Here is a 10,794-nt window from a genome sequence, read left to right on the forward strand (position 1 = left end):
AGCTGGTAACGCAACAAGGCTATTCAACACAGGAGGGCAGAGCACAACTACATATCATTATGTGCCAGGAGTAAGCCATGTAAACTAGCTGGCAATGTGTACAAGCAGAAATATGAGATTTCAATACCCTACCTTTGCCAGTGGTTCTATTTCTAGTGCACATTACCTCAAGAGCTTCTTTTGCATCAGTTTCGACAGTACTCTTATCTCATCTGTATTCCCTCTTGCGATCTGTAGGGCGTATGGAGAGGAGATTGGGTGAGCGGGAGACGGACAAGCAGCAGAATTCGCCCCCTCACTCCAACGATGAGCAAGACCAGGACTCCGGGGGCGAGGATCTGGTGGCAGAAGTCAGACATGCCCTGAGGGAGCGTGACGCGGGTCGCGATAAAGGAAAGATGTCTCGCCGAATGTATGCCGACGAGATCGAGGACGAAATCAAGAAGATCAGGTGAGCTAGTTGGGTGGGTGAGCCATTACGCATCCTTATGGCATCTGGCACTGTGCTTTCATGTACTGCTTCCTAAACCCATCGCATGTGGGAACTGCATGGGCAGCCATGCATCAGCCCTACAGGAAGTTGCAAAAAATTTGAACAAATGGGATAACCCATTGAAGACTATTCCCGAGTATACTCAGGCAGGTGTCTGTGGGAAATATGTGTTATAGCAAAATCAGCTTGTCCTCAACGAGGTGAAGTAAAACCGAGCCCTAATGATCTTTTTAGATGAAGGTTTTAAAATGAGAGTGACAAAGTAGTGATTGTTCAGACTTTAATATGCATGGCAAGTTACGTCCAGTTGATCATCAATAAGCCATTAACAATCATACATAATTGAAAACTAAGAGCATATGTAGTCGTGTGACTCTGATGTAAAGTTCTTATCACATCATGTGTGGCGGGTTTGCTCAAAAGCCTACTCACGTGTCATCTGTTTGAATGTTGTCTCTTCCTTCGGTGCTCTATGTTCAAAATCAACTTCTTTCTGCGGACTATTTCTAGTTTCATATCTCTTCGAGACTCCCATTTCTTTTTACGTGATTGGAAGTTGATAATAAAGCTTCACACATTGGAGGCATACCTATTAACTTTTGCATTGACACCTATCTCAATAAATCTTTTGCATTTTTTGGCTGATAATACATGTCAGCAAACAGCAGAAACAGCTGTACGCTCTATCTGACAAACTGACACACAACTTCAAGTTTATAGTCAAAGTGTTTGCGCTCTGAAATGAGAATAACTTTTTGCAGGCAAATGACATGCTTTAAAAAATGAAAGAAAATCAGAGAGAGAGAGAACGGCCTCAATCAAGCTTAATAGGACAAGTCATGTAGTGAAGGGGTAAAACAAAGGCAAATTAGGTCAGGATGTTGTGGCGCTGCAGAATTGATCATAGAAAGAGAAAAGGGAGAAAAGTGGAGTAAGCTGCGGAGCGATCCGATAACAGGTGCAACGTCTGTAAGCCCATTTGGATTTGTCTGAGGTCACAGCTGAGGCGGGTTTAATCCTCCCAGATTCTTGTGCGTAATCTGTGAGCAGGAAGAATCACTCATACCCCATTCATACTGCTCGCGGGTTTCAGAGCGTCCTCGAGGAGGTCCGAAAGCCCAGTCTCAAAAAGGCGGTCTCTTTATCTGTTACCCCATTGAGGACGGGCTGGTTTTGCTACCACAAGCATTTCCCATAGACACTTGCCCGAGCATACTCGGGACTCATCTTCAACGGGTTAATACTGCTTTGACTGGTTTCGGCCAAATAGGCCCGACTGGTGCCATTCCCATGATAACCTAGTTCCCCTCTGATATACATTGCAGTCTTACATAACTGCTAAAATGTGATTGGGCATGAATGTGTTGTGCAGTCTTTACAGTTATCAGCGGCGATCAGTCACCACAGCTGGTTTGTTTAGGTTAGCTGGCGATGACCTTCAATGATAACTTCCGGGTCAGCAAAAAAGCGACTTCTCGAACCCCCTAGCATTTATACTGCAGCTGAGGCTATAGGAGGCTCTGAAACCACCCCCTGTAGATGGTTTTAGAACCTGACCTGACAGCATCTCCTTTTCTGAATCTTGTCTGTTTATACTGAGCTGAAAGGCTTCTCGTGGCTGCTATAGGAGACTTCAGAACCCAAACTTCAAAACCTCCTTTTGCTTTGTATAAACGGGGTATCACCCTCCCTTCTACACTGAGCATTTATACTATAGTATTTTCCCTCAGGCCACTATTTTTGTAACCTGACAATTTTTTGGCTTCTTAACGTTGTCGTGTGGTAATAGGTAGGTATAACAGAGGTAGAAGAAGTGTTTTTACATAGATTTTAGCAAGGCATTAACACAGCTACTGAATGCATCAAGATGTATTGTAAAGAACACAATCAAAGTTAGGAGGAGATGAAAAAAAAATGTGGCAGGAAATAGGAAGACAATTGTGAAAATGATTTATTATAACCATTGCCATACGACAGGAAGATATGAATGCAAGGAACAATTGTGAAGATGGATGAATTGTGTCAGATAGCTGTCAATTTTCCACCCATTAATTTTTGTCAAAGACACTTGCTCATCAAATGTGTGTGATGTGTTTTTATGCAAAGTTAAAATGAATCTAGAGCTTTGTACAAGATTTCATTCAAGCTCTGATTTGGAGTGAAATTGCAGATTCTGTAATATTTTCTGCTTATGTTACAAATTGCTGCGGGGGGGGGGGGGGGGGGGGTTATGGGGGTAGGGGGCAGGGGGGAATCATTGAAAATTTCAGGAAATCAGGGGAATCATTGAAAATTTCAGGAAATCAGGCATCTTGGCCCCCCAGTCATTATCCCAAGTGGCATCCGTCATAATGTTATCTTTCGTGACCTCATTAACTTGCCAGGGCTATATTTAGGGAGCGTTGACGAAACAGGTTCCTAGCCGTTTCTGTCAGTCTTCGTCACTTGTCGAGGTGATCAGTGCAGCAAACCTGTTTGTCAGCCCAACAAGAAAGTGGCGGGAAGACTCACTTTACTGCTTCCAAATTTGCATCACTGTGGAGGATCTATTTCATTTTGTGATCAATATCTCCTTAATTTTTTTCCCCTTTTTTCGACTCGTAGAAGATTTGTGCCTATTTCATCCTGTCTTATCAAAAGCATCCACATTCTATCTTTTCCATAGTGCTATCTTCATCTTGATAAGCCTATCTGCTTCTTCCTCTGCTGGTTCTCTTAAATGCTTATCTCATCTTTTTTTGTTGTAAAGTTTTGGTATTTTTTGCGTGCCATGTGCACTTCAGAAGGTCAACGCTTTAAATTCTATGCCTTCCGGTTTTTTGTTTAACATTTATTGTTTCTTCTGCAAATGAGTTGCAATTCCTTGACACACAGGACCTCCATTTAATGTCCTTTCTGAGGGACAGAGTGTTTTTGCCTCTTCCTACAGAGGATGGCGTGATTACACACAATATCCCTCAGCTAGATTCAGTGGAAATAGAATTTGATTCAGTTGATTGCGAGGCAGTTGCATTGCCTCCTAAATTAGCCATGGCGCCACCCTTCACAATGCGTAATGAATAATCATGATAAAAAGATACTACACCATACCACATAGATATATGCATATGGGACTTGATGGGGCAAGCTGGGTTCACATCGCTAGTGGAGGTCTGTATGGATTACCTAGTAGCTGGCTGCTAGAACCAAGTGGAACCATGAGCACTCAGTCTTCGTAGATTTATAGCTCAGTTTATGTAAAATTGTAAAATTGTGAGACTTAGTGTTAGTTCTATTGATGTATACATGCTTCAAAAGTGCACAGAATCTTGCTGAGGTTGATATATATCTAAATTGTGCTGATGGTGCGTATATATCTGATATCTTGAGTACACTCTTTAAGGTGGGTCCCAAAACCTGTTAAGAATATCATGTGAGCTTGATATTACAGTATTTACAGCCTGTTGTAAGACGATACATTGTGCTGAATGGAGATTGCCAAGTGAGTGGGATTTGCAGTTGGGAGAGAAAAGGGTTAAAGGACAAATCAGCAAGGCTTCATACTGTCATGGGACATTATGGCCTCAATTCATGAAGGTGGTTTAAATTTAGACTTTGGTCTAAAATAAGCATGTGATAGCTGTACCATTTACATACGTGTATTAACATGCGTTTGTCACTGGACGTCTGTTTAATAACATAGGCAGTCTGTCAATCTGTCAATCGTATCTATGTAGAACAAATTTGCACAAACCATGGTCTGAATTTAAGCCACCTTCGTGAATTCGGGCCTTTGTGTGTGTGTGTGTGTGTGTGTGTGTGTGTGTGCACTTTGTCACTTGGGAGAGGTATGACTTTGTATTCACAGTGAAACAATGTAATAAAAATACCAATATAAAATGTATTATAGATGAGATGAGAGTCGAGATTCACTGAAGTATCAGAATACTGTAAAACCAGATATTTTGGCATGTATGAAATTTTTGCTAATTTTGCAAGGAACCAACATTTGTGATATCAAAACGCAATGCCATGCAAAAGTTCTTGTCCACACTATCTGCATAGAATACCAGTAGCAATTCCCCCCAAAAAAATCGTGCTGTGAAAAACAAAAACCAAAAAAACCACCATTGACTCCAGTTTGCAAAACTTTCATGCCACAAATATTTCTGGTTTACAGCTACTGGAATGAATTAATGGTAGTTCTAATGATAGCACTAATGATAATACTAATGATAGTGGAATTAACTAATGAGCTAAACTGTGGAATGAAACTAATGAATTTGATTGATAGAGACCAAGAGACTTTTGGAGTTTAGAGGATTTGAAATGGAAATGTATGTACATAAGATACCTCGAAGTACTAGACAATCGGATAATGTTGAGATACTATTATGGCTAGATTATAAACTTACACAGTCATACGGTATGAAGATCTGTACATAGATGTTTAGAGTATGTGCTTAGACAATCAGATGGTGTTGAAATACATAGATGGCTAGATCATAAAATTTAGTCGGTCAGATAGTATGAAAATATATTGATGTTTTGATTATGTGTCTAGACAATCAGATGGTACTCTATACATAAAATGTATAGAGTACATTGTAATTGGATGGTACATCAAATTCAACGTTTACTGACTTTACTTTATAAAATAATGAGTGGTTGTGTGTGTGTGTGTGTGTGTGTGTGGTGGCATTAAGAGAAAGAAAGAAAGGGGAATGGGAGGGGGGGGGTTGAAAGAGTCTCAAGGAAGACCAGTAAACCTCACTCAGCTTACTAATGTTTCTCCTCTCTGCTTTGCGTGCGTGGCGTGCGGACACCTATCAGACCAACATTTGCGGTGGAAATTGGCCCAATATCCTGAACTGCCGCTTATCCCAGCGGGGAGTTTCCCGTCTGGTGTGAGTCCTGGTCACGTGACCCATGTTACACCCCTCGCTGAAGAACAAAGTGCCTTCCCCGCATGTCTCCCCCATTAACATGTGAAGTGCCCGTGTGGGCTGACATGAGTATTAAATGCTGGGACATTTGCCAGCCAATACCTGTAATGAAGTTTGTGTGAATGATGCTCAATGCCCACCTTTATCCTAAGAATCTATCTTTTTCAAATATTTTGGGATACGGTTTATGTCTCCGTCCATTCCCCTCAACCCCCCACAAATCTTTCTACGTTAATTCCTGTGATTTTGTAACTGTACCCTTTCTAACTTCATACAGGAATACCCAAGGGGAGTACACACTTTGTAGCATGTTAGTCATTCTCCTTGTATGCTTTTATCTTACTCACTTCCAATGTAAAGGTTGGTAACCCTCCTTTGCACACCCTCCTATTTACTTCCAGAGTTGTTTCCCCCCAAGGCGCCTTATGATTAATTGTGGTCTACCAAAATGCAAAAACTCAGCTCACATTAATCAGCATTTATATAATTTGTGAGAAGTTATAAATTTCTCACCATCCTCGTAAAATGAACATGAATGCCCATGGTATTTGTAAGTCACATTAGGACAGAAAAGTCGACTTTGCCAGATAAAGGGTTACTATGTTTGCTTTTAAACCATTGCTTCTCAGTGAGACGTTTCGCCAAGAATTTAAGTCGATCTTGAAAGTCAAGATCAATTTGAATTTTTGTAATCTGTATGTATCTTCAATGGTATTCTAAGTTCATAATGCCAATGAAAATTTTGGAGACTTTTTCATAAAGCCATCAATATACAAAATAAGATAAGTGACAGAGGAATTTTTGTGTGAACTTTGATAACAGTTTGAAGTGGATTCTTAAAGGCTGATCAAACTGAACAGCAAAACTATATAGCAGTAGCATACATAATTTTAAGTCAATCATAACTTCTGAGATCATTTTTTTTTTTGTGACCCCCACCCAATTTGATATAGATCTTCTCTAATGTGTGCTGCATTGCACACCTAGTTTGTGTAGGTATTGGGGTTACAACTGAAGTTAATGTCATGACATATCAGCCACATGGGTTGATGTCCTAAACTTGCAATTAGCTCTTTTTTATTTTATTTTTTTTTTGGGGGGGGGGATGGGGGAGGGAAAAGGGGAAGTGGGCTCCATCATAAAACATTTCACTATATTTTGCCTATGACAGCTACAGTTTCTTTCCAATGTCAGACACAAATTGTGCGTGGTAAACAAGTTAATTCATACACAATGGGACACCCAGTTAGATTGTGTTTCAAAAGATGGTGTTTTTCTTTCAATTTCTGAACCTATTGCCATATTGCCAACCTTAATCCATTGCACATTAGATTTTGCCATCATAGTGAATTGATTTTAATGTCCTGAAATAATAGTCCTCAATATTGAATAAGTGGTATAAAATTGTCTGGGATTTTTAATACCTGGTGTAAAACTTTACTATGCTTGTAATATTCCAGCACTGAGTGCAAACATGCATGGATGCTTCAGTACTGTAAAGTTAGCATTACCAAATCTGTATTATGGCTTGAAGAATTATGGAACCATCATTTTTTCTCCAATACTTTTTATCATCAGAGAACTACAGTATATCTTGATGAGAATTCAGTTTGGTTTGAGGAATCTCCTCTGAAGGGTAAAAAGTTGGGACAAGTATTTTGTGTTTATAGCAGCCGACAATCTTTTGACAGGGGAGAAATTGAACCCAACAAACTGTTCCCCTCTCCCACAAACACAAGCCCCGATATTATGACAGCCGTAATTAGAGAGCTTCTCTTTCCGCCGTGAAATCGGACCAGGATATTAGACTTGATGGATTAGCCCAGGAGAGGTGGGAAGGACACTGGAGCGGATCCCGTGGGGCTTGGGGGGAAACGATAAAAGCAGCAGAGACTTGTCAACATCCTTGGCGCTGGAGCCATGGGGGAAGGGAGGGGAGGGGGAGAAGAGGATTGCTGAGAAGGTGAAATAGTTAGTAAACCTCTCAAGCTCCATCATTCTGCAATGTATACAGTTAAACCTGCTTTGAATAGCAGCCACCTGTCTCTAGAGGGCACCTGCCATAAACTGCTGCTTTTTTTTTGGTAAGCACTATTTGGGCACCCGTCCCGCTTCATCATGAATATTCATCAGGCAATAAGATACTGTACTAGTAAATGGCAGAACGCTGGATACGTGCCATAGAATGTAAAAACATATCGCCAGGAAATATAAAAATCTCGAAAAATTGCATCAACGGGGAATGTTAAAACGTCTCGCCGGGAGATGGAAAAATGTTCAGTTTTGCCGGGAAATGTAAAAACGCTGCCGGGAAATGTAAAAATCATGTATTTCCACGGTATTACAGATACATGTACAGGAGATGATGAATATTCATGATGAAGTGGGACAGGTGCCCAAATATTGCTTACCTTTTTTTTGTCTCTCGTGGGTGGCCACTATAGACAGGTTTGACTGTACCTGCAGAAATAAACCTCCTCCACCTGATAAATTCACTCGAAGTCAATTGGATCAATGACCAATGCCTTTTAATAACTGATTTGTGTAGAGGAGGATTTCGTGCTACTTCGCACAGCAGTACAACCATTCTGTTCTTATGCTGTATACTTAAATGAAGACTAATTGTGACCGTGCACCTCAAAACGAACATAAAGTCACACACACTGATTTTGCATGAGGACTGAAAATAAGTGAAATGGTTCAACCTAGCTGAACTTGACTTTTTCATATTTTCTGAAAGAGCGGGTCTTCTTTTACATTATGCTAAAATTTGGTATCATGAAACGGGCAGGAAAGTGTGTTTTTTTAGCAGTTTATCTCGAACATTTTTGGTAGAATAGTGTGATTAGGTGTGTCTTTAGAATCCCTTTTTCATTTCTGAAAAACCTCGTCCACACTCTTCACTTTCAACTCTAATAACTTTTGAAAGGATAGTGCTACTGCTTTGAAAGTTGGCATTGATTATGGACAGAATGTGTTAATGAGGCATGCTTAATTTCAGTTTAATCTAATAATCCCTTCATTGATGTTTCTCTGGTGGTTTACTTCCTGTTTTTTGTCCCATTCATCGCACAGCCAGCACGGTTTGGTAAAGATTCCCAGTGCTTGAATAGACACTGTACTTCAGAGCCTCTTTTCTCAGTTCACACTTTTCCTGAGTTTGTGCTTTCTTTCCAATATTTAGATAGGTTAGGAGAGTCCATTTGATTTGAGTTATACATCATTTTAAAGCTTAAATTCTGCTCTTTCAGAATATGGTCTTAACTAAAAATTCATGTCTGGCGACTTTTTGTTTGTTTTGAGGTGCAGGGTCACAATTGTTCATTCTTACCAGTGCCAAAAGTTCTGTGTAGAAAACCACGAGAAGCTAATAAATAGCTTATGAATTCGTTGTTCAAGCCCCTTCAGGGAGCGTTCATCTATTAACATTTCATGTTTTGTGCCTTTTGCAACGTTCACATGGGGACTCTCAATTTACGTCCCCGTCCATGGGCAAAACGTGATGCCTTTGTCCAGAGAGGCAGGCTAACTCATGCCATCAGGTAGTAGTAGACCACCATTTGAATGGTTGAATTGAACCAGAGAGTCAGACCTTCAGTCTCTGACGCATACAAGCTATCCACACAGCCAATATGCCCCTCCAGCGAGTCCCTCGTGTTTCTGTTTTCTTGTGTTGTTGAGGAGCTGTTATGGCTATAAAGTGGATAAGTCCGCAGGCACAGTCACAAGGTCCCTGGTTTTGGTTTCCTGGTTGCAGCAGTCATGCCCCCAAGCAAGGCAATTTATCCTCGTCACTTAGTCCTTCGGAAGGGACGTAGGCTTTCAGACTCATAGTTACTTGCTTATAAGCATTCATGAATCATTGGATTTCTGCTTTCTCAGTGGTTACATTTTAAAAACAAATCAATTCAAAAGGTTTTTTTTTTTTTTTTTTTTTTGGGGGGGGGGGTGGTTTTTGGTTTGGGGGTTCTTTTTTGTACTTTTCGTAGCCATTAAACTTCTGGTGCCCCATGCATGGGTATTATAGCATTCCTTGTTACAGACACTGGAGGTGTGATATAAAGTGGAAAGTTTGTGTGCATTGTGTATCTCAATACTAATACTCATTTCCTTAATAAGCTTGTTTCAGTCTGTCCATTAAAAATATTCTCTTTCATCTTTATTTTTGTCTTCATTCAGGCAAACTTCTGATGTCAGACCTCAACAGCCCACCGAGCAGGTGGTGGCTGACGCCCGGGAGAGACTGCGCCAGGGCCGGGATCGCCTCTCCATCAAGAACCGACTTGGGGGAGGGGTGGCCCACCCCGTCACCCCCGCCCCTTCCATGGAGAACCTCAAGATCATCCTGGATGTCAATGAGCGTGTGTCCCCCGATGCCTGGGGCAGCAGCGGGGAGGAGGACGCCCACGAAACGCTGGTGGTCGAAGAAGACTACGAGGACGAAGACCGGCTGGGCGACTTGGATCTGATGACAGGTGTCGGCAGCGACCTGAGGTCGCGGCTAAACCGCCGCCGGCCGGACACGAGGCCTCGCCCCGGCTTTGGACAGTCTGAGCAGAGGCCGGCTTTCCTGGAGAACCTCCCCTCGCTGCAGATTGAGATCAGAGAGGAGATGTGAACACGTCTCATCTTAGATCTGTGGAATGGTGTTGAGCGACCTTTGACCCATGAGAATCAAGGAACTTTTCTGTGGACTTCAGATAGATGTCGCACCTGTCTGGTTCTCCACCCAACACTTTGCCTTCTGCTGACATTACCACAACGTGATCATTTGAAATGTAACATCAGCAAGTGCAATTTTTGTAATACAAGGACAAACCTTTAGCACTAGCGAGTGTAAAGCCTAAAGTGTTAGAGTAGCTAGAGATCTTCAGATACCATTGAAGGGACCAAATGAGAATTCACATCAGTCTACTGTGGAAGATTCACATACAGTGTGTGATGATGACCTAGTAGTCAGGTAACTCATAGAATGACATGATAGTTTGCTGATATTCAGCACTGATTTTTCCTGTCTTTCATTTGTACAGTGCGAGCAAAAATAGCACTGACTTCAGCGTCAATCACTAAAATAAAAATAATGTGTGCGTTTGGTAGCTTATTCATATGTAAGAACATGCTCAGTTACTTGGTGAAGTCAGTATTATTTCATGTGTATGCAAAAACATGCATGAACCTGCAGAGCTGAACAAATGTTTGTCATAGGTCAATGTATGCAGCACTCCCAAGTATTCGTAAAGACTAATTTGACAGATAGGTCATATTCAGTGCCAATTTGTCACACAGGAAGGAGGAAATTATGAAATCATGAAATATGTGCCAGATACATCTTTTTGTTAAAAGTCTACTTGATATGATATAGTAGACAAGTTGTGT

At 41.2% G+C, this 10,794-nt stretch overlaps 1 protein-coding gene across 1 annotated transcript in view; it reads left to right on the plus strand.

Moving 5' to 3' along the window:
* Positions 1 to 10,489, plus strand: part of LOC139742394 (uncharacterized) — a 103,191-nt gene extending 92,702 nt beyond the window's left edge. The window contains exons 10-11 of the mRNA XM_071652970.1: positions 238 to 451; positions 9,598 to 10,489. Of these exons, the coding sequence (XP_071509071.1) occupies positions 238 to 451; positions 9,598 to 10,036 (653 nt within the window). The 3' untranslated portion in view covers positions 10,037 to 10,489. The remainder of the gene's footprint in view (positions 1 to 237; positions 452 to 9,597) is intronic.
* Positions 10,490 to 10,794: the final 305 nt, after the last annotated feature.

Source organism: Diadema antillarum, unplaced genomic scaffold, assembly GCF_040938485.1.
Source record: "Diadema antillarum isolate AM-2024a unplaced genomic scaffold, OU_Dant_1.0 scf00000032, whole genome shotgun sequence".
Lineage (NCBI taxonomy): Eukaryota > Metazoa > Echinodermata > Echinoidea > Diadematoida > Diadematidae > Diadema > Diadema antillarum.